The 24198-nt window shown below is 40.7% G+C and overlaps 1 protein-coding gene across 1 annotated transcript; it reads right to left on the bottom strand.

Moving 5' to 3' along the window:
* Positions 1-2366: 2366 nt before the first annotated feature.
* On the bottom strand, positions 2367-22939 carry si:ch211-267e7.3 (ADAMTS-like protein 2). The gene is made up of 21 exons (XM_053438042.1): positions 22804-22939; positions 18149-18238; positions 17801-17904; positions 13014-13086; positions 12740-12842; positions 12234-12379; positions 11909-12032; positions 11062-11142; positions 10691-10866; positions 10459-10593; positions 10182-10377; positions 9618-9686; positions 9105-9444; positions 8206-8306; positions 7855-7981; positions 6631-6844; positions 5567-5722; positions 5211-5381; positions 4893-5069; positions 4528-4681; positions 2367-4344 (listed from the first exon to the last, which is right to left on the bottom strand). Exons 1-21 carry the CDS (start codon positions 22894-22896, stop codon positions 4196-4198), a joined length of 2979 nt encoding a protein of 992 aa, XP_053294017.1. The 5' UTR covers positions 22897-22939; the 3' UTR covers positions 2367-4195.
* Between the last annotated feature and the right edge of the window lie 1259 nt (positions 22940-24198).

Raw genomic sequence — 24198 nt, 5'->3', positions numbered from 1 at the left:
AGTGGACAGGGACACAACTGAAACAAAAAACTCGAAGCGCTGCAATGGGCTTTGTTGAGAACAAATAGCGTAATCACTTCTCAAGAATTTAATGACTCTTGGAAATGCACATTCAGAGGTTCATAGTCATTCAGCCCCATCTGGGTTTTATTGAGCAGGCGATGGTTTTGTTCCCAGAGAGTCGATAAGATCAAATGCTGCACAGCTCTTGCTCTGGTTCTGAAAGCTCATTAAACTCTGCGTCAGTCTGCACTAGAAGTGATTAGAGGGTCACTCTGTTTTTATTCTATATTTGCATTAGTCCAGTTCCATTGTGTTGATCATCACCAGGAGTCAGACCCCTGACCTGAAAAGTACTATAGACTGAAAAATGTTACACCTCAAACCAGTGACCTGTAGTACATTTAATAATGTAAATGTGATTTTACTTTTGCATGAAATAAGTTACTCACTGATGAGGTTTTAATAGTTGTCACATAACAATGGGGCTGAGAAACTGATGGGTTTTAGTCGTTTTAGGAGGATTAAAAGAGAGTTTTAACTCATAAGAAAAAACTAAGTTAACTTACGATATGCTAAAGCTACTTCTGACCACATTCAGCTACTTTAAAAAAATCTAACAAACACTTCATCTCGGTAGGTTAAAAATTATGACTGCAAGAACATTGGACAATGTGACATATAATTATGATTCAATAACGTTGCCGTTTTTCCCTCTGACTGAGGATTAAGGACAGATGTTGTTGCCTTGTAGAGATTGTTAAGCCCTGTGTTGTGATCTGTGAAAGTGGGCGATACAAACAAAGTTTGATTGATTGATTGACTACCTCTGAAATGTGAAAAAGTTGTCTACACATCTAACTGCATTTTTCTGTCACCTAGTAAACCATTTTAAATTCTAATTCTTTAACGTAAAAAAATCTCATCTAAATGCTCGATCAAACCAGTGTAACTGACTCACACACATAAGGCATACAGAGAGAGTCCATACACTTTTCAATAATTACATTTTAATAACCCACAATTCAAATTCACATACATCAAAAAATATTGCTTTTGATAATTTTTTTGTAATTTTGATACAGTTTGCTAATACGACTCAAACAACACTCGTGGGATAAGCAGGCTGCCATTTCCAATCAGGTGAAAATAAATGCAACATGAGAAACAATGACAGGAGTTGTAGATGTGTTGTTGTATTTTGACTGATGATCCTGAATATTAACTTTACTCCAGTTTTGATTTAACCAACATAACTGAAGCGTGGAAATTAAACCCTGTCTCCTACATAGAGTGTCTCTCATCTGCCCTCACTGAACATCAGCTGTGATGTGATGTTGACGTGCTCACCTTCTTTCTGGAGCTGCTGCTCTTCTCCTGCACACAGACACTAAGATTTGTTAGGAATCCTTCACAGCCGCGATGAAAACACTTGAACTGTTTCTGAATGTGAAAATGAAATGAAATCAGCTGTAGCTCCTCTTCCTGGCTGTCTGTAATCAAAGTGGCATTTGTCGAGACCAGTACACACGATTAATTGGTGTGGGCTCATGGGTGTGATTTAGTTTCACCCGGGAGTGATCCACTGGGATCCCATCTCTTGTAACCATGACAATGATAGTTGTGCAAGATAAGGGGGACAGGGACAGGGGTGGTGAGTGCTCTAAACAACACATTGGTCAATTATGACGCTTTCCCATACACAGCACAGGGAGAAGGTCATGTTTCTGATAATAGCTTCTTTAGTGCTTATTCATTCAAACAGCACCTACCCACACACCTCTTCTGTTCGGTTCTCACCTTGAATTACCAGGTTTAAGCTGGTAACCATTGAGCTGTAAGATTTTGACATCTCTTTCCTTTGTTATTCAATAGTCTGCCTCCAGATTCTTTACACCACAACCTGAAGCTTTCTTACTTCAGGAGGTAGTGGGTTCTATACATGCACATAAACATGTATACGTAGACGCCGCATTAGCAGTTGGATAATAGGTCTTAGTCGTCACTATATTAGACCTGGCAAGACTGTCCTATAAACAAATACCAGTGAACAGTGAGCAGTGTAAATGACAAAAAGCTCTATAATGTTTACATTTTAATCATTGGAGGCTGTATGATCTACGTGAGGTAAAACCAAAATACCGTCACCAGCTACTCAGAATCTTGATGGTTAGGATATAATACCATCTAAGAGAAGTGGGAATCACAGAAATGGGCGAGTGGCCAAAGTCTGTGTTCAGTCCAGTGTTATTCCACCAGGAGGAGCAGCAGTCACAGGCCAGACACAGATGCTTGTCCAAAAACAGCTGCTCTTTTATTATTTATGCGTAATACAGTAAACAAAACAACAGCAGCTTTGTGGGCAGTGTAACAATAGGTAAACAACACTCTGGGACTGAGCGACACCAACAGCCATGTTCACACAGTGTTTTGGATAGATGAGTTTGGCCCCAGCATTCTGTAGCACCACGTTCCTGTTCCTCCGCTGTTTCTGCTCTGCTTGTACAGTAACTCAACAGTAATGCAGTTCCATTTAGTCTCTACTCGAGCCGTCACATGTGAAACGTTGACATGAAAGTACCCAGGTTCTTAAGAATTCATGTACCTGCAGATGATGCTTTTCATAGCACTTTCATTTACTCAATTGCTTCAAGGATTGGATAGTAATACTGAAACTGTCCAAACTATGCACCTTTAGAATGACACACTACAAAGGCTTGAAGAAATGCTTAAATAACAGCTGAAGAGTTGTTTGAAGATTTGTATCATTCCCGACAGATAGGTATGTTATATACAGTATGCCAGTGGTTTCTAACTACCCCCAGGCTTTGTGCTAATCAAGTCTCAAAACATACTGAACATATATCAACTTAGGACCGACAGGGATGAAACTGATGATGATGATTCTCATCGCAGTCTGGATTGGACCATAAACAATTTCGTATAAACAAATTGCCCCAAAAGTCCAACTTTTTATGTAAACACTAAGCAGTTGGTTTAGACTAAAGCTAGACTGGTGTTTGCTGGTATAAAGGACACATCCTCATGATTGTCTCTGAATGACACCAGAGTCAGTGAGTTTTGTTGATATAGTGTAGTGTCAGCATCTAAAGGAATGTGTTTATCGTAGATTTTTTGAGATTATGCATTGAATGAATGAATGGGATTTCTTCTGTCAGCTAATGTTGCAGTGAGTTGAATTAATGATAACTGTCTTCATGTTGCAGTTATCTCAAAGTTCGTTTGGACCGCCTGCTGGATGAGGACAAAGCTCCAGCTTGTTGTTTTCTAGTCAAAATGGACAGTGGCAGAAAAAGAGCATATTTACAAATCATCAATGCACCAGCAGTAAAGCCAAACCCAACAGTCTGTATGAGGCTGTTTATGTAAAGCAGGACAGGACTAAACACTGAGAACCCCAGTCACAATGTTTCCCTGGTCTTGTCTGTCCTGGCCAGATGCCACACTAACAACAAAGCTGCATTAGGTCTTTCATGAACTTTGGATCCACCATTTCTTCATGGAACATAGCACCTTAAAGAAAGGAGTGAGGTAATGATAGATTATAGACATTTACTAAACAGAACTTGAGGGGGCATACTTGGAGTGACAGACAGAACAAGAGTTCGTAAGGGATCTTATCCCTTAAAATGGTGAGATACAAAATAAAGTACTGGAAACACTGGAGGAAGGTTATTTTTAAAAGGCTGATTTGCATGTGCTGTTGTAGAGGTGAGTAAACAGATGAGCAGACATCCCAGTGTGTCTAAAGCTAGTCTATCTTCACATTGTCTGGGTAGGAGGTGGTCAGGGCCTCTGTCTGAGGAGCTTGTCTGTTGTCTGTCAATTTTCAGTTGTAAAATATTGCTACAGTGCTCTGTCTTCAAAAGTACTTTACTGTAGAAGTGTTTGCATTATGATTGCATTATTCTTAGTAGTGATGATGCTTCCTCAAACAAAGGATTCACTTCTAGGAGACTGAGAGAAGAAGAGTAAAGGAATAACATTGACAAGTAAAAGGCAGTGACCACAGATTGACCTTTGACATCAGTGGTAGGCTAACATTAATATGGTAAATGTTGATGTCCTAAGGCCGTACATTGCTAGCAGCAGGCTTTTGTGTAGCACCAAAAATGATGTGGTGTGACCAGTGGTTGGTGTTGAGGGGTCAAGGAGGGAGGTTACAGTTGACACCTCAGGGTCTTGGTGCCTTACAGGACTGGCAGCAGGCCTTTCTGTAGTACCAATGGGAGCACAGTTTCACTTTGAGGACGAGGGCACAGTTGGCTGTTGGCTTATCTTGGCAGGAGTCGTCTACCGCTACTGATGCTACTGGAGCCGATGCTGGGTAAACAGGAAAGACGTAAAAATGAAGGCATGACAAAGACTACATGTTCCACTTAATTCGTTAGGACACTGCAAAACAGTCACAGTGATGCATCTGGGAGTTGATTTATGTGCGAGCTGAAAGTGAGCTGACATGTTGCATCAGCTCCAGTGAAAGCACACACTGTGTTTGTTTTGTACCTGGGGCGTCTGTCGGACAGCTCTGGATCTCACAGCTCTGTCTGGCTTCTGGCTTGAGGGCTGAGTCACAGCTGTGGCCCCTGGTTACTAGCTCCTCCCCCTGGTAACACTTGACTTCTCGAACCTGAACACCACTCCCACAGGTCTTACTGCACTGAGGGGCCGTGAGGGAGCAGGACATTTGTTAATGATAATATGACCTAATGACCTACAGACACAGTTCTTGTACAGCATGACATACAAAATGAGACAGACTGTCATTTATGGAGATACTGTAATTATATACAAACTAACAGCCCCGGGTTAACATAACTGTGGTAGTGTACTGGATCAGTAGGTTTGCATAAACTCAGACTGGGAGTTACCTGGGACCAGGATGTGGTGAACCATTTGGAGCAGGGTCTCTGGAAGCAGGAGGAGCTGGTATCTGGTTTGTTATTTTGGTCACAGCTACTGTCTGGAAACTCTTTGAACACACCACCTTCCAGCCCAGCACACACCACCTGACGCTGTCGCACCCCCCGGCCACAGGTGGCGTTACACTGACACAGCCATGAACATGAAACAAACACACATATAAACATATCGTTAGGACTTATTCTGATTTTCACTGATTTTAAACAGACACACAAAACATGCTCGGTCAAAGATGTCTCAAAGGTGAAGAACACTTCAACGTTTACCTGCTGCCATTCTTGTTCCACCCAGTGTGGGGCGCAGTTTCTGTCCCCACAGGGATAGATGGCCAGTGGACGTAGTGATTGGTCACACTGCTCCTCTGACATCACTAACCCACCTGACGAACGACACGTCACAGCACGCACCATCCGTCCCTCTCCACACACACCTGAGCACTGAAACATATACACACACATTTAAATCAAATGTAAACCTGATGTTATCATTTACAGTAGGTAAATATGAAATGAAAAGTGTTATTGCCTGGTCTGGTGTGTGTTCATTGTGTTTGTACACCATGCTGATGCTGTGTGCGTGTGCATGTGACCACGTGTTTGTGTGTGTACGACGTTAAACTCACAGGTCCCCAGTCGGAAACTGTCCATCTTCTGTCACAGGGCGGGCCCTCACACTCCTGATTTTCTATTGGCTGAGAGGACTTGTTACATAGTCTCATCTCCATGGAGCATCGAACCTCCCGGGTCCGAACACCACGCGAGCCACAACGTGCCGAGCACTAAACACAAGCACATACAAGTATTAAACTCCAATAATAATTCTTGAGATATAACTACGCATTTATTGAGCCAATCATAGAATGAAAATGAACATTCAAATAAATCAAACCTTTCTACCTCAATTTGAATTGTGTGAAACCGACTCCAAAACACACTGAAAATTTAGTTCAGTGTGTTTTGGAGTCGGTTTCACACACTTAAAATTGAGGGAGAAAGGCTTGGTTTATTTGAGCTTTTTGACGTATATCATGAGTGGAAACTGCAAATCCTTGGGGGACACATTTTTATTTTTCACATATTGGTGACATGGAGGATGGGTTTGTTTTTCTCAGTGGCACATGAGGCAGTGCTGTAAGGAAACTAGGCTCTAGGGAGGAGAAACTTGTCCCAGGAGAAGTATCTGACAAATCTGCTTCCGTAGACACAGCATATGTTGAGGGATTGCACATCCCTGTTGTGATGCAGGAACAGGAAAGTCTCCAAAGACATTAGGGCAGTTCTTCTTTTCTCTTCAGTTCTGCAGGGTTATCAATTATTATTAATAATCATTTAATTATTATATGACTCAGCTTGTACTTGAGCACCGAAGCATTTAGACCAGGGGTGTCCAAACTACAGCCCGCGGGCCATCTGCGGCCCGCCATCCATTTTAAATTGGCCCGCCTCAAAAAAAAAGAGAAAAAAATACCGTCCAGATACATTCACTCTCTGGACTCTGACTTGACTTAGTTTCTTCTTTGAGAACTCAGACTTGGACTCAAGGTCGAGAATCCACCTCAGCAATGATAGAATGCATGCAGGTAGTTCTTGTTTCGTCAAGATGGATCCAAAACAGAATATTGGCAACAAATAACCTTGTTCAATGATGTCACAACAGCAGGATAATTGCTCTTGCTTTCTGTATTACCTGTGACCAGTCAGACACCTCCCACTGTGGTCCACAACTCTGGCCGAGGCAGACCTTTCTGTTAGCAGGTTTGTGCAGGTCATGTGCCAGACACAGTGAATCATAGACGGAGGAGTCAAGACCTGGCGACAGCATCTTCCAGCAGCGCACAGTGCGGTACTGAACTCCCTCGCCACAGGTTCGAGAGCACTCGCTCCAACCACTGGTCTCCCACCTGAAGAGAAAGACATGAGAAGGTGTTGCTTGAAAGGTCTCATAAAGTTTCAAAGATATTTATTCATAGTCACATTATGGAATGACTCTCCTTCTTGTTTGAATCCATGGGGGCATTTTAAAGCCGTTATGTGTAGTATTTATTTTTTGTTATGGCATTTGAAGAAAAACAAGACAACGCCAGTGAAATTTAGTCTTCAGAATGTTCAGCCCATTCAGCTTTGTGTTACTTCTGTTGCAGTGTGTTGAGAACTGTCAAGCATTCCTGTTGTTCCAGTGTCTCTTTTATACTCCTACTTTTCACTCCACTTTTTAAAGCATACAAATCCTTAGTAATTTAACAGGAAAATTAAAAAATATATTTAAGTGAAAATAGTTCATACTAAACGGCTATATGACCTGCCAATAGAAGGTACAAATAAAGGAGACAAAATCTAAATCGATCTGTAATACATAATCTTAATCAACTCACTTGCCGGCTATGGATCATTTTAAAATATAAACAAATGGAGAGGATACAAATCTCAGCCCTAATCATTAATTTGTATTTGATTGGTTTAATTAGTTTTATCTTAATACTCTCTTGAGTAGGGTACATCAGTGTTATGTTTGATTCAAACATGCCCAATTTAGGGCTGTCAGGATATCCCGATATCAACAAATCTGTTTTGAATTCACTAATAACATTATCATTATGAAAATTATTAATTAAATTTTTTTCATTTTAATAAAAATGTCAATTTCAATTTCAATTTCAAATAATAAGCACAGAGTAAATGAACTCTGATCGGAATAGTGAGTGTAGAATACAATAAGCACTATAGATTCAAGCTGCTGAAAATTCTATATCATCATAGCCATAGCCTAGCTCATGCATTTTTAACTGTGACTGTATTCAGGCTGTCTGAAATGTATTTTCTTTTCTTTTGACAGACAGTCAACACTTATTTAGCATTGGTAAAAGAGGCGCCGCTACTCTCGGTTATCAGAGTCAAACAGTAAAGGCAGCACCTTGGAGGACATTCCTTCCCGGTGCAGAACTCATGGGTGGGCTCTGGCCTAGTCAGAGAGTCACAGTAACTGTCGTCCACTTCAGTTCCATCATAACGGACACACAGGGCATAACTAGTTGTGATACCTGGTAATACACACAGAAGCACAGTGATAACAGTGTAAACATTGTGCAGATAGAGATCAACAACATACTGTCTATGTGCAGTATAATGCAGAACACCAGTCCATTATCATAATGCTATTAGTAATAAAAGAATAAACAGACAGGCTCTGTTAAAATTGTCAATATGGTTACTCATTAGATAAATGTGCATATTGTCATGTGGCATTTTTTTAGTTTGAGTTTACCTGTTGTACAGGTTGAGCTGCACGGAGCATAAGCAGAAACCTTCCAGCGATACATGTCTGCCAGACTAATATCTGGGTCGAGACCCACATCAAAGTCATTGCTAGAGAGAAAGATAGAGACACACAGGTACAGTTTGAAACCTGTTTTTTACCATTTCATTATGTTTGTATTAAAAAAAAAACTCATCTAACAGCTGTTTTGCTTACAGAGGAGAAGGTAAGGTATGTTAAATAAGTCATTTATAACGTCCCTCATTTCTGATCAGAGGTCAGATATGGGTAGTTGGAGATTGTGTTTACATGCACAGCAAACAACCAGATTACTTTGAATCTGTGTGTTCATGCAGCAGGTCAGTAATCAGGCTTCTCCACTGTCCTATAACTTATTTAAGTAATAATAGAAGCTGCTTTCTTAGTTCTGACTTTGGTTTTGCTCTGAGTGACTGTCAATGTTCAGCATTATAACGACTTTGAGAGGCTACATTGGCGCACTTTAAGTTGCAGTTAGACTGAAGAGAGAGGTTTTTTAAGCAAGATGTTTTTTAAGCAAGGACACATTGAGCAATATTCAGCGAATTCACTGGTCCTCTACTTGTCCACAGTGTTTTGTCAAGTACACGTGCATTTCTTAATGCAGATTAGAATCCTCACTAATTGTTTAAATGGCTGTGGTTACACAAAGCAAGTCTATGACACTGAAGTCTTCAGCTTACTGGGAAAAAACTACTGTAACCTGGTCCCTTGAGTGCATGTTAAATCAGTTTACAAATAATAAGCACAAGCACAGAGTAAATGAACTCTGATCGGAATAGTGAGTGTAGAATAAAATAAGCACTATAGATTCAAGCTGCTGAATATTATGTGGCATTAATGAGACATGAACAGATGTTCTCTCATACCTCTCTGTGTTGGCTGCCTGGACTGCAGACACCTGCTGCAGCTGCACCAAGATGGCAGTGGGTGAGTCCGAGTGTGGGACGAGTTCTGTTTCTGTGTGCGTGACCGAATGTGTGTCTGAGTGTTTTTCCAGCTGTGTGTCTGTGTGTGTTTCTGAGTCTGCGGGAGACAATGTATCCGCTTGTGTTTCTGCTGGTGAATGAGGCTCAGGGAGAGTGTGTGTGACAGAGTATTTGTTTGACTGTGTGAGGGTGTGTGTGTTTGAGTGGGTCTGGTTGTATTGTAGCTCCTCCAGCAGCAGATACGGGGCTTCTTCAGGCAGAGCTGCTGAATGAACACTACCTGTGGATGAACATAAAAACAGATTAAATAATTAATACCAGTGACAGATTATTCGGAAATAAAGACTATTCTATTACTATATTGGTGACATTTGTAAACTGTAGTATTTATAAAGTAACAAACTGTAATACTATAGATAGAAAATCTGTAGTCTAGAAAAAAACGTTTCCTACCTGGAAAAGAGAGCACCAGTGTGTTTTCGTCCACAGTGGACGGCTCATCAATTGAATTGGAGGAACTCCCTAAATGAGCAGACAGATTAATACAGACAACAAGTCAAATAGATCGATACAGTTTATTAATGACAGATAGATTGACAGGTAAGCCTGCAACACTAAGAGAATGAACAGAAGGAATGACCAATCATTTTACTGATATGAAGGAATCTATAGGTTATACTTATATATAAAATGAACGGTTTTGATAGTCCACAAATTAATTAGAGTCTTAAAACCTTCGAGAAGGGTTAGGGCAATTTCTGACTTCCCACATCTATTAAATGGACAGAGAAGATGGATAGAGGATAGAGACAGAGTGCATGGTTGTAAAATTACAGAAACCAAACAGTGGGCCGCAAAAAAGCTTTTTTTACTTCATTGAAAAACATTTATTTCATTATGAAACTAATTAATGTTGTCTGAAGCACTGTCTAAGGGGAGCTTCTATTCAAGTATTTGTCATTCATTTAAATGTAAAATCATATTATTTATGATAGGCCAGATTAGTGTCTGACTCACGGTAACCTGATGGCGCAGGAGGTCCCTGCTCTTCCACATCATTGTGGGTGAACACATGACTGGTGACATCGGCTGGTCTGTAGACCAACATGGCCGCTGGCGGTGGAGGGCTGGGCGTCCTGATTTCCCACACAACTTCCTCCTCCTCCTCTTCTTCTTCTGACAGCTGCATATCTGACTGGTCATCAGCTCCCAGCTGGGCGTTGTAGGGATGGCGAGATGTCACAAACGCCCCGCTGTGGTTCGTAATATGATGCCCACCTACATCCCCACTTACCTCATTATAGGTGAAGTTAAGGTGGGAGTGGCCAGGGCTTGTAGTGACACCCTCTGCAGCAGTGATGTCATAAGACTCGAGGGGGATGGTGTACTCGTAGGTGATGTGGGGGAGCTTCCCATTCAAGTTGTAGTACTGCACACACAAGAATTCAATCTTGTTTTATAAGCACAAATGTGACACATTCACTGCTAAATGTGTGCGTGGGTGTGTGCGTGCATGCATGCACTACCATAACATTGAGGCCCTGCAGTGTTGGTCCCTGTGCAATGATGTACTCCAGGCCATCAGAGAACACATTGCTTGGACGTCTGTATTTGAACACTGTTCCTGCCACACGGAAGTTTTGTGGGTTGTCAAACACTGTGTTTCCATTAAAGAAGAAATGTCCATGTTCGTCCGACAGGGCTGGATATGACGGGAGACATAATCAATCAATCAAATTCTATCAAATTTTTGTATATTTTTTCCTCATATAAAATAGAGATAAGTAATTTTCAAGATAGTGGTACCTGCCACAGAGGTACTTTTTTGTTTGAAATTATCTAAATCTGGTGGTTTCATAGTCAGTATATTGACCTTAAAGAAGTTGTAGGTTCTCACCCAGGATGTTCTCAGTCTTGTGTCTCTCTATGATCTGAATGTCAGTGGCTCCAGCGGGGATGTTGGTGATGAACACATAGCCTGATGGAAGAGATGCCTACTTTAAACCACAGGAAATACTGTCTGATGTTAACTGTTATCAGTAAAAAGTGATACCAAACTGTGTAAAGTAAATCGAAGGAAACACACTAACGTAGCTAAAATGTAAATATCAGCTTCTCCAGCATCTTCTGGAGCTTTTCCAAAATCTTACCTCACTACAAACATAAAAACACATACTTTCCAACTTAGATTTAATTAAATGTAGCCATACGATTTAATACTGTTTGCTGAGTTATGAGACTTATTTTGGGGCCTAGTACTGTGATGAAAAATGTAAAGTTGGGTTTTTAGATGGTACGAGCATTAACAAGACTTCAGAGTCTGCAGACCTGCTCGTGGCTGAGAGGCCGTAATGAGCTAAATTGCTAATGTCAGCACGCTAAAATGCTTACCTTGCAGGACTATGTTTACCATCTAAGTTTAGCATGCTAACAAGGCAGACCGGAATGCCATTAGTTTTGGAGGTATCTGGTCATAAACCTGATGATGGTGCTAGATAAATGTCTGAAATTTTTTTTCCAAATCTATCAAGGACATTTTTATTAATTTAACCAATGAATTAATTAAAAAATAAACATATATAGATACCTCAAGACAGGAAATCGAGTGAAAAACTGTGAATAGTTATGAATGTTACCAGTTTAACCAATTTCTCTCTTTCATCAATTGACTATGATGAAAATGGAACATATCTCTGTACTTGTGGCTACTTCTGTCTGCATGTGTGTTTGTGTGTGTGTGTTACCTAACTGTGTGAGTGCCGTCCTGTATGATCCAGAGATTCGCTGGCATGACTCCCCGTTGCCTCCACACACTCCACATCTATCCACTGCCTTACTGCTGTACAGCTCCCCATCACATCCTACAGGCTGCAGGAGAAGAGAAGTTAAAACATGCAAGAGAGTTAGGTTATTCAGAGGCTTCACTGGTTGAGAAAGTCAATCTAATAGAAGAAACATTTGTTTTAAATGAGAGTATAAACTTAGTTTATTTAGCATGTTACTGAATACACTTAATACAGTAGGGTTAAGGTTAAAAAAAAAAGAAAAAAAGATCCTTGGTTGGATTACCTGACATATTCCCTCTATACAGACGCCATGGTATTTAGTATCCCGGCAGAATGTACCATCGTGGGCAGGAACTAGGAGCTGTCGCTCACCACTGATGGTTGTACACTGCAGGTCACATGGCTTATTGGAGATGCTGATGTAATCAGCTACACAGGAAATTACATATTGTAAAATATGTTTACTTTATTGCTGTTACAATATACAAGTACTGAGTAACAAAATCTATAACATTCAGTTAGTTAAAGTATGATTAAAGAGAGCCAACTGAAAAACGCACAACTGCTAAAGTTGGTAAGACTTAAATAAACCATGTCAGCAGTGAAAGCCAATTATTTACATTACATTCACAATCAAACATTTTGGAATAATTTACTTTCATTAATGAAGCACAAGCATGCATGCACATTTTACTGTTTATTTTAAGTTTATTGAGGTAAGAAAGTATGAAGAGAGGCCATACAAAGGCCAGTGAGTACAGACAGACAGAGTAAAGGAACACACTATACCTGGGTAAAGAGGTACCCAGTGGTAGTATCTTCTTCCAAAGGCTTTGGAGTTAAATTGGGAACACTGGTGCTGTTTGAAGCTAACACTGGGGCTGGGACAGGGCTGAAAGAACAACACAGCAACACAGCAACACAACAACAACACACACACACACACACACACACACACACACGCACAAACACATACACACAAAAACACACACAACATTTTTTTTACAGGAAAATTCTATTTCATTGAGTTAACCTTTGATTATAAATGAATGTTGCATCATACCTGGTTTGGACAGAGCTGGTACTGTTTAGGAGAGCCAACACAGTATGAGCTGTTGTTCTGTGTGGTTGACAGCCTGAGGTAGAGATGAGATACAATATTATTAATCAACTGTATTAAATGGAAAATAGACAATTTAAGCGGTAAACAAAATATAAATAGAGAATATTTACAGCACAAAACCCATGAAGTACATAATCTGGCAACCAGTTACAACATACCAACAGAACACACCAACCTAAATCTTTGGTAATCAAAGGCACTTTTAAGTACTAGATGTTTAACTTGAATAAGCTATTTCTGAAGAAGTTGTTATGGGATAGATGGGATCTGGAAAAGCAGAAACTGTGCTGCTGGCTGCTTGGAAGCATTCTACTGACCTCATACATTAACCCCAAATAACTATCCTAAAAACAGGGCCAAATTGGGAAAATCTGCTGAAATGATCTCCAAGTAACATAGCAATCTGTTTATATATATATATATATATATATATATATATATATGACAATGTGTTTTGGCAGGGAAGACATGTAGAACATTCTCAGAAGAACTGACTTATATGTTTTGGAAATTATGACACATTGTCAGTGAGAACAAGAATACCTGACATTTTTCCAATTGAGGTTCAAAGTTTTTCATTTTATGAAATGAATGATAAGTGTGTGGAATAGGAAGGAATATTTTTGGGTTTAGGGGTAATATATATATATATATTTTTTTTTTTTTGACACAAGCCTGTTGGCCATAAAGTTTTTCACGTTAGGCAGGAGCTGGCAGTTATTGTTTTATCCCTCCTCTCTGCTTAAAACCTACAACATTTAAATAGCTCCTTTTCTTGTGTGTTTGTGAACAAGTAAGTCAAGTAAAGTGAGGTGCATGCAAAGCTTTATCAAGCTGTTAATGAAGACGCCAAAAGAACTGTTTTAGTGCCACGTCAGGTCACGGTTGGTCTGAGATCGTTGATGGATTCACTGAAATATCTAACAGCAGGGCAGCAAGCTAATGGACACAGCAGTGACAGAATGGACTAGTTGCAAAGCATTGACCACACAGTTCAATGTGTGAGATGAAGGCTCACTGATCGGTTCCATGAGTGTGATAATAATGTGAATCACATGCTTTGGCCTTCAAAGTCACAAGACCTCAAAGTAATTGAAAACCTATAGGAGAATTTGGAGAGTGTCCGACAGCAACACAATGTTAAAGTTCCAGCTTTTATTGATTCATTTGTATAAACAAAATATCATGTCTCACAGACTAGTTGGCCCTCAAGCTGTTGAGTGTCCTCACAGCTCGAGGTAAAAAGCATTAGTTTATCCAGGTAGAGGAGGTCTTGATACTCTGGCACCGTTGCCTGGATGGTTAGGGGATAAGAGGCCGATGGCTGGGGTCGGTGGCGTGTTCTAACTGCTGAAGGTCTAGTGGGTACCGCATGGATTTGTTTTTGGGGGCAACAGCAGCACTGAGGATCATTTCTGATGTATTAACTCTTTACTGTAAGGTTTATGATCACAGATTTTGTAGTATCCTGTCTACACAGTGAATCTGATGGTCTGGATGATCTCAGTCTTTGTTTTGGAAGATGTTGTTAAGCCACTCTGCGGGCAGGTCCACTTTCATCAGCTTTTGTTGTTGATGTGGTTTCACTACACAGTCCTGGACAGTGCCCGTACTCACTGTGTTCCTGACTGCATCTTATAACGTCTAAGACCCACTTGCAGGGGAAGGTGTTTGAGCGTGGCTGTCTCTGCTTAATTGTCAGACATACATTTTTTTTTTCCCAGTTGGGACATTGGATGACAGATGTTCCAACATTTTTCACTGGAGCGGTTGGAGCAAACTGGAAGGATTAAGTCCGACGGAAATACTGGACTGCAGGAACAGCCTCTAGAAGCACTTTATGATGATAGGTGTGAGTGTTACGTGGCAGTAATCATTCAGATAGCACATTGGAGATTATAAAAGTATGCAATTGATACAATTTGAGACGAGGTCAGGATTCATTCAGCCTCTTTGCCTGTATTATTTAGAAATGTGAGCAATAACTGAATATTCTAAACAGTTTCCCGAACAATCTCTCTCGTCCCTCTCCGTCAATCTTTGTCATGGAGCTAAACTAAAAACAACTCTGTTGGGTTTTCCTTCATCGCCAGTCTATCTCTATGGACTGGATATATGAATGACGGATTTGTTAGTTACTGGAATGAATCAAAGTGGCTGTAAATTACAAACCCGAGGGCTGAGCCTCTCGGCTAAATTGCCGTGGCTCAGTGGGAGTTTGAAAATGTATGAAAACTGAAAGAAGAAAAGCACAGGAAGCTCAACCATAATTTCGTGAAACCTTTCATCTAGCTTAAAGTCTATTGTGGCCACACAAAGCTCATGTGACAACTCGCCAACTATAACAAAAATTGTCCCCTGCAGAATAAACAGTGATTCACTAGTGCTCATAATCAAAAGTTAGCTTGTTTCTGTAATGAGTAGCTGCCACTGTAAGAAAACCTTACTTATACTAAGAACACTTCTCAGACACTTGGCACAAATTTACAAAGCACATTTTAAATGCTTACTGTCCGATGGTGAATTATGCCCATTACAAACCTCCATCATATACACACCAACTGCCAGATTAAGCACCGTCAGTTGTTCCAGTCCTACACAATTTATTTTTATTGTGGTAAACATTTACAACTTCATTTAGCAGCAATATTTCCCCAGTGAAGGAAGGAATTCCACTTCCTCTTATCATAAAGGCAGCTGTTATGGTACACGGCTGAGGTGACCTAAATCGATTGTTGCACAATTGCATCATAAATATTACAGTTAAAACCTAAAAACCTTTGAATATTGATGCCAGATTAGTTTTTCGTGTTTCCTTCAACGATTTAACTTTGCCCATATAGTCCACCGCTCGTCTATAAAGAGTTTAACAACTTCCAGCACCTATTGTTTTTAATTACAAGATTATCTTTTCCTCATCTAGCCTTTATAAAAAATCACCGACATGCACCATATGCTCCAGTTCACTCACACAAAAACGCTGGGCCACAGTAGAAAATGTCTACTATTGCTTCTGGGTTTAGTTTCCTCTGTGAATGTGTGACTAAAGCTGCTTTCAGACATCAACTGAACACCGTGGGATCGTCCGCATTTTCTCCAGAGAAGGTGTATGTGTGAACACAAATGTCAGAGTGGGAGCCTCTGTAGTTTATCAGGCTGGCCTCCTAGTATAAAGTCTGCAGAAAGTCCACAGAATCCGATGTGAGAACACAGCAGGGGATCTCTGCTCAATTTACCACAAGGGACGGGGGGGGGGGTTGGGGGGGGCAGTGACAATTCTAACACACGACAGATGCAAAGAAAGAAAAAAAGCAGTGCAATAAACGTAGAAGAAACTGATGAAGATGTCAAGAGTCTGTGGTGATAAGGGCCACGGCGAAATGTATACGTAACATCCTGCATCTGCTGCTCCACCCCATGTGTGAGTCCTGCGGAGAATTTGTTGCTGTTGTGAACGCGTCTGAGCAGAGCACCCCCTGCTGCGCTGTGCATGTGTGAGCGGCAGACTGTGGAAAAAGTCTGGACCCAATTCTTTCTGGTTTTCCGCAGGACATGTCTTAAAAATGATCTTATACTTACAGGTCCATACATCTATGTCTTAAGAGGGAACCTGAAACGTTATCAACATGAGCTGATTCTGAGGAACAGGAACAACTTGGATTTTTAAAACAGTAAAAGAGTAGAGATCTCTTTATTGGCTTGAAACCAGCTGTTGGAAATGCATCTCAAGGGTCTCAGTACGTCAGAAGTTTACAATATTTCGCAACAAGTAACATGTGTCTCCACCAGTTGTACCAAGAAGAGTGCTGTAGTTTATGTTCAATATGATTTTAATTCTGCATGAGTGTATTGTGGACCTAAAGAACTCCAACTTGGAGTAAATGCATCTGTCTTTCATTACCGTGTTAACCCCCCACCCCAACACACACACACACCTCCTCTGTATCTGTCGCTGCATCTTTCTTCAGCCCATCCTCCTACACTGTTTAGAAGGTAAAGTGGGAGAGACAGCAGGACGAGGTGAGTGGGAGGTCACTATGTGAAAGTGTCACATCTAATTGGTAGAGGGTGATGAGGGGAAGACAGGAGACGAAGAGGGTCGAGAAGAAAAGCAGAAAGAGACGTGAAACGTGGAGGTGAATTAACTGAGAAGGAATGAAAATGAAGGGAAGAGTGTGTGAAAAAATCTGGAAAAAAGGCAAAAAAGGGCAACAATAAATAGAAAGAGGTGTAAAAGGGGTTGACGTGAGAGGAGAGTATGCGAAGGAAAGGAACAAAGCCAGGGGAAAGAAAGGGGAAGAAGGGGGAGACTGAGGGCCAACAGTGAGGGCCAACAGTGAGGGCAGAGTGGTGTTAATCTTGGTTGACAGGAACTTCCGCAAGTCTGACAGGGAAGGTCAAAGGTCATGAGATGGCTACAAACACACACATTCTGTCAACACTCTACCTATCTTCCCTCTGTATATGGCCACGTCTCTGCTCACTCTTCTACAGTTTGTAGTGTACATTGTATCTTCTATATATATATATGTATATATATATACAGTATATATACAGTATATATATATATATACAGTATTTATAAACATATATATGTCCTTATGTCTTATCAAATTTTCAAACTAGTTATATCTTTCGTTCCTTCTAAAGACTCTAAAGCCTTATTTCCTGCCCGTGCAAACCCAGCAGTTGCACAAATTACTAATGTGTGCGGATATAAACGCTACCTCTGTATGAGACAGTGTCTCTCCTGACTCCTCACTCCTCCTCCACAGCTCCTGGAACAAGAAGACCAACTGGACCATTCCCCCCACCATTGAAACACCTCCTCCTAGGAGAAAAAATAAACACAAAAAAAACATGGGACAAGAGAGCACTGATAAAAACCTGTGATGATCAGTGGGCTTACTGAAAACAATAGGAACAAACAGCGTATGAAGCCGTTGGTCCCAGTTACAATGGCCTTAACTACCGGAGTCATAAATACATTTACAGTGAGACACGAATAACATTTACATCCTAGAAGTGAGATGATGAAACAGATGAGATGGAGTGTGTGTGTAGTAACTCTGTACCTTGTTGCTTGATTGTTTGCTGATCAAACCTCCATGGCTGTGTGATTGTAGATGGATGTGATGCTGCTCCACCCTCCCTTCACTTCTGTCCTGGCAGACACACACCACATACACACACACACATATACATGAACTTGGAACATGTGCACCAGTGTATAGGAGTATCGGAGTGTATTGAATCTCAACTATATTGTTGAATTCACAGGTGAAAGTAACATCTCTTGAAAATCTACAAGTTCTAACTGCCCACCACTACACTGGAATGTCTCTGCAATAACCTCGAGTTGGGATTGGCTAATCAATTTGATCTCAGTGATGTGATCTAAGTGATTACAAGTTCTCCTTAACCTGTACACTAGAACTGTTTTTGTCTCACTGTTTAAAGTGGAGTTTGAGTTTTGGGTTTGACCAAAAAAAATTCTATTCATTTTCAACATTCTAGACAGAAGACACTATAACTTAAACAATTAACTAATAACAAAATATCACAGGTGCACTGTTTGCCAGTATGTTACCTACCAAGGAGGTACCAAATTAGTAAAACCCTTGGTCAGAACACATTTCGCCACAGCTGTAACTGTTTTTAATAAGATGTTGGCTGTCAGTTGTAAAAATGCATTTTTGTTTGTAAAGATCTTTCTGACTCTTAAGTTAGAATAATAACTTTAAAATAACCTCCCCTCCTCACTGCCCATCATCCGCTCTGATAACAGGGTTTGATTACATGCAGAGAGACAGCTGACTTCCAGTTTTTCTGTTTGTTTCAGAATTCCTGTTTACTGATGTCATTTCTACTACTAATTTCCTATTGAATATTTGGTGCAATTACTAATTTAAAGGGCCAAAAACTGATAACAGACTGAATTAAATAATATGTTCCGAGGAGCAAGTATGATGTTTTCTGTTTCATTATTCATTAAGCACCTCAACACTCAACATGACAACGTTTCTCTTTTTTGGGATAGCTACAACATCATCACTGGAAACATTAATGAAATTGCAGATCAGCAAAAGTGTTCCAGGTAAGAATACTAAGGGAGGGTCATTGAAACATATTTGTGCATCCAGAGGTAAATTACAAGCAACAGACTGTAGTGTTTCAACACCATTTGTACATGGAATTTGTGTAAATGAAATTAAATCAAATTTGAAATGGACATAGCAAAGCCCTCTGCTGTTCTGGAAGTAGATTGATTTATCATGGGTCACACAGATATAATTAGCTTAAACTTCCATGTCAGGTAGGTGTTTTTTCAATTCCACAACTGACAAACACACATACACATCAAGACTCAAAATGCAACTACTGTGTTGTCCCAACAGCGTCCTAAACAAGCCTACACATGCTCTTTACCCTGGCAGATCACCCTCTGGCTGATTCAGCACAGAAACACACAAATAGTTCCTTACGATCAAAGCTAAAAGGTTTTCCCGAGGGTGACAGTGGGTCAGATATCACATTATTCACTGAAGAATAGATAGAATACTGTGGACAAAAGCCTTCTTACACTCCTTCTAGAGGATTGGGGTTTAAAGTCAAATTAGCAAAAAAAATGTTGTATCAAGATTCTATCGAGATACAATTTTAACCTGCTTACATTTACGCCATAGTATTAATGTGTCTTCAGTGTCTCTGATTGAAAACTGATTGCTCTGTCCATCTTACATCACATCCTCTCCTTGTTTTTGTACTAAAACAACAAAAACCAAATAAGATGAAAGAAAGAGACTAGAAGGTGGAAGCCCATCATGGGTTATTGGGATTTCTTGCTTTTTGATTGGTCTCATCTTCACTCCATCCTCAGGTGTCTTGAACAACCTAAGGACTGAGGAGAAGGCGGCTTCCCGCATTATTTACTGGCTAATGGTTTCTGGCTGGTTTGGAACAGCATTTCATGTTTCCACCTACTTGTTGTATAAGGATTGACAATTCATTTGTAATATCACTGTCATATTGCTTCCCTGACCACCACCAGAGGTGTCCGCTTTGATTACAATCCGTCCTCAATGGGTCCTGGATGCATTTACATCTGTGGTTGCAGGGGGGTTACAATCTGATCTATTGCATGTCAGGAGTTAATGGGGTATTAGGTATAGGATGAGTAAAATGTTGGTACACACTTCATAGTGTATAAGGGTTGGGTTAGGGTTTGTAGAGTTAGTATTTGTCCACAGTCCACTATGGTCATGTCATATTATAGAAACATACATTAGTGATAGAAATGTATACTGCTGAGCAGCTGATCCTGAAATCTAAGTAAAAATGACCATTTATAACATTGTCTATGGATCAACTAGTATCACTGTTGCAAAGTTCAACACAAAATTTCAGTTTCAGTCCAGCAGAAGGTTTTTACACGGGTGGTGTGGAGTACAGATCAGTCGAAAAGTGAAAAGACTGGAAAAGGTGGTTACCATGTGAACTTTAAGAAAGACAAATAAATAAACTTGTACCATTTCTGATAAATTGGTGAATAAACAAAAGACCATTTATGGTGTCTAATCAAAATATTTATGTGGCAAGTTTAAGTAAAAAAAAAAAAATTCCTGTTGAATGAAGCTATCTCTCTCTCCACATCTAGTAGTCTCTCCAATAACCACTGCTAGTTAAAACAAAGTGACATACCACAATGAATGCAATCCCTTAATAGAAGCATTACTTCACTATCGCTATGGTACATTATGTGTGGGTGTGTTATAATGAGCAAAGACTGCTGTAGCATTGTTGGGAGATGATGTCTTGCCAAAAAAGTGTATTAGATGTCATGCCAGTTGCTGTGTGCACTACACAACTTTTACCCATTTTACTGCTGGCAATACTTTTATGTGTTGTCAATTTCCTCCAAAAAAGGTTTGCTTCACAATCAAATACCCAGGCCTCTTTTCAGTTCACTATGCTGTTAACCTTCTTTTTCTGTTTCGTTGGCAAGAAGGAATGGACTCAATTAAAAAATCTATGCTAACCAGACAAACATGGAGCATTTTATCAACCATCTCTGCTGCAAGACTGTTCAGATAAGTCATGAGCAAAGAAACAAAGCCATTTTTTATCATTTAAAGGAAGAACTGTGAGAACTGGTGTCTGCAAACAATTGTTTGCACAGTCTTTGGCAATGCATCTGTTTAGAGTTTCAACCCTGAAAGCCCAAGTCACCCTGATGGGTTGGCTGCTGGCTCTCACCATGCTGTCTCCTTTACACAGTCAGAGTTTCAGCCCTCTGGTCAGGCAGGCCGACGCTCGTTCTGTTTGTCACTCAGCTAACTCTTCATCATGTCCACAATGAACAGAGTAGCCAAGCAGAAATGAAGTTACTTTCCAATTGTAAGGCCTGTTTCCTATTCAGCAAATCTAGGATGCTGGGGTCAACACTTTGAACCATTGTTATCTATTTGAAAGACTAACTAACTAAGCACATTACTTTGCCAAATGAAGAATGACTATTTTACATTCCATAGTTTTAATAACTGCCTTCAGGGATAAGCAAGGATAACATCAACATAACTGCAAAGGAAAGAATGTGGACCAAAACCATCAATGAAAAATAAACTCTCAGAGTGTTATTAGTCAACAAGTATCTCTATAAGTTGCTGTTATTATTCTCAGATGTAATTTAATCACTGTATTGGCTGAATGTCCAGGTTAAGAGAGAACCTCGTAAGTAAAGTTAAGACTTAACACTGTGGACTAAATCATTTATTCCTCCTACGTTAGAAAAATAGCTTGAAAAGGAGTCATTTGGTCGAGACAAACACGGGGCCGAACATACTATGAGAACTTAATGGTCTCAAATTAGCATATTATTCACATGGTTTACAGTTGCAAACCCTGCTTCTTTACATCCAATGCAGACAATGGTCCAAGTTCGACAAAGCAGCTGTTACTAAGCTTTAGTTGAATGGGCTGGCTGGGGGGGGGGGGGGGGTAGGTATGACAGTCCAAACATCTTACCCCACTCTGAAAGTATTTTTAATGCTTAAGATCACACAGCAGGTCACGTTCATTTGATGTGGTTTGATTTGAATTACTCACTCTGAGAGGGCAGACCTCATTCCTCTGTTATAACTGGTTTGGAGAGGAGGGTACAACAAACTCCATTTACAGCTTCCATCACTTATGTCATTTCACTGCTGCCTTGTTTATCGTCGGATGTAAACACATGTTAGACCGCCCCTTCCACAGGTCATTACAGTTCAACACACACACACACACACACACACACACACACACACACACACACACACACACAGAGAGAGAGAGAGAGAGAGAGAGAGAGAGAGAGAGAGAGAGAGAGAGAGGGAGAGAGAGAGAGAGAGAGAGGTTTGCTGAAGGCAACAATGATATTCCTGCAATTGGTAACAGTCAGTCAACCTTCACACACACACTTACTCTTTGGTTTAATGTTTTGTTTCGAAGCACGAACACCTCTAGGCTCTAAGTTTATATCACACATCAGGGCTGCTGTGTTCATTCTCTCTCTGCCGAATTGGAATAAAATGGCTCTTAGAGGTCAAACCAGACAGTGTCTTGTACGACAAGCAAGGCAGCATCCGAGTGACAGACTTGAGAAGTAAGTGTTCTCCATTGGGGCAAACTACCGAGTCCCCTCATGCCTTCAACGCGTTGTGCAAACGGATCATCTCCGCGAGCTATTTACCTTAACGGGCCAGTTGTTCGCCAGCAGGAGAAGCGGGAGCTGCAGCAGCAGAAAGGAGCAGACCGGGAGAGCTAACCCTCCGTTACCGAACATGGTTCATTCATGTCATGGACCGACCGCTCTCCCCCTCCCCTCGGCCCCGATCCCCTCCGCTCCCCTCTGCCCGCTTGGCCCCTCCCACTCCGACCCCCTTCTGGTGTAGCCACGCCTTCTTCTGCCGTCGCTCGCGCGCAAACGCACGCGCTCAAAACACCCCCACTCTGGATTTGCCAGGTGCTCCTCACTGGAATTTTCACTTCTTGCACACTTGTCCAATCAGTGTTGGATTTCTCTCGTGTTGTGTATTCAAATCCAGTGATTCTATGAATGTTGGTGTTTAAAAGTCAACGTTTTTTCTCAATTATTTATTATAAATAATAATAAAAGTCCAAATGTATTAGCTGTCATCAGATTCTTCTCATGTTTGCACTGTGGGCTCCTGGTCTGCCAAGATGCATTCGATCCAAACATTCGATCCTTTATCTGTTAATGCCTCCACTTTCTCAAGAGAGGCAGAAACTTGGACTATGGGCAGAAAAGGTCTCTGGTTCGTCTCTGGTTCGACTCCACGGAGAAACAACAAAAAGACGAAGCTGGATTGATCTGTCAAAGATCCAGGAGGATTCTCCCTACCCTGTCTAGTGCCCCTGAGCAAGGAACCCTACTCCCCCAACATCTGCTCCCCGGGCGCCGTACATGGTCGATAACTGCTCTGTGTTAGTCCTGCACCAGGTCAAAAGCAGAGCATGAGTGTGGCATGTCTGTGTATGTGTTTGGGACAAATATAGGCATTTGAAAAATGACTGTCACTGTGAGAGAACCATTCCATCCTGTCAACATGTTGAGTCCACAATGTGTACAATAAGACGACCTGCTTCCCTCTGAGGATCCACTAAATTGGTTGATTTATTAGTTTAGAACAACTTTCACACAACAAATGTGGGGATCTGTAAATCCAAATCAATCAATATCGGGGGACCTATACGATCAATGTCAGACAAGCAACACTGACCTCGGATGTCTTCTAGTGGTGTCAGTGTTCAACTACATCGCAGTCGAGGTTGACGAATTAAATAGGTGGCTGGATAGATAGCTGGGTGGATGGATGGATGGATAGATGGATGGAAAGATGGATGGATATGCTTTTTTGGAGGGGTGGTATTAAATGCACAATGAGAGGGAAAAATAAATAAAAAAAGTGTTTCCCTCTTCTGTCATCCATTGTCTTTGATTCTTTTCAACAACAACGTCCTATGTTGCCCTTGTAGCCTCTACATTTGAACTTATGTTGTTTTACAGTTTTCTTCCTCTGCTGACGTCAGACAACACATCCATTTGTTTCCACAATGCTCCGGA

Source organism: Pleuronectes platessa, chromosome 13 (assembly GCF_947347685.1).
Source record: "Pleuronectes platessa chromosome 13, fPlePla1.1, whole genome shotgun sequence".
Classification (NCBI taxonomy): Eukaryota; Metazoa; Chordata; class Actinopteri; order Pleuronectiformes; family Pleuronectidae; genus Pleuronectes; species Pleuronectes platessa.
This window is presented reverse-complemented; position numbering and strand designations above follow the sequence as displayed.

What these genes read in the sequence shown, in the direction of transcription:
- si:ch211-267e7.3 (XM_053438042.1), bottom strand. Translation starts at nt 22,896, where the DNA reads ATGTTCGGTAACGGAGGGTTAGCTCTCCCGGTCTGCTCCTTTCTGCTG. An exon ending in CAGGCAGCCAACACAGAGAG is followed by an intron (nt 8,307 to 9,104) that starts GTATGAGAGAAC and finishes CTTTCTCTCTAG; the next exon opens with CAATGACTTTGATGTGGGTC. An exon ending in TCACCACATCCTGGTCCCAG is followed by an intron (nt 4,682 to 4,892) that starts GTAACTCCCAGT and finishes ACGGCCCCTCAG; the next exon opens with TGCAGTAAGACCTGTGGGAG.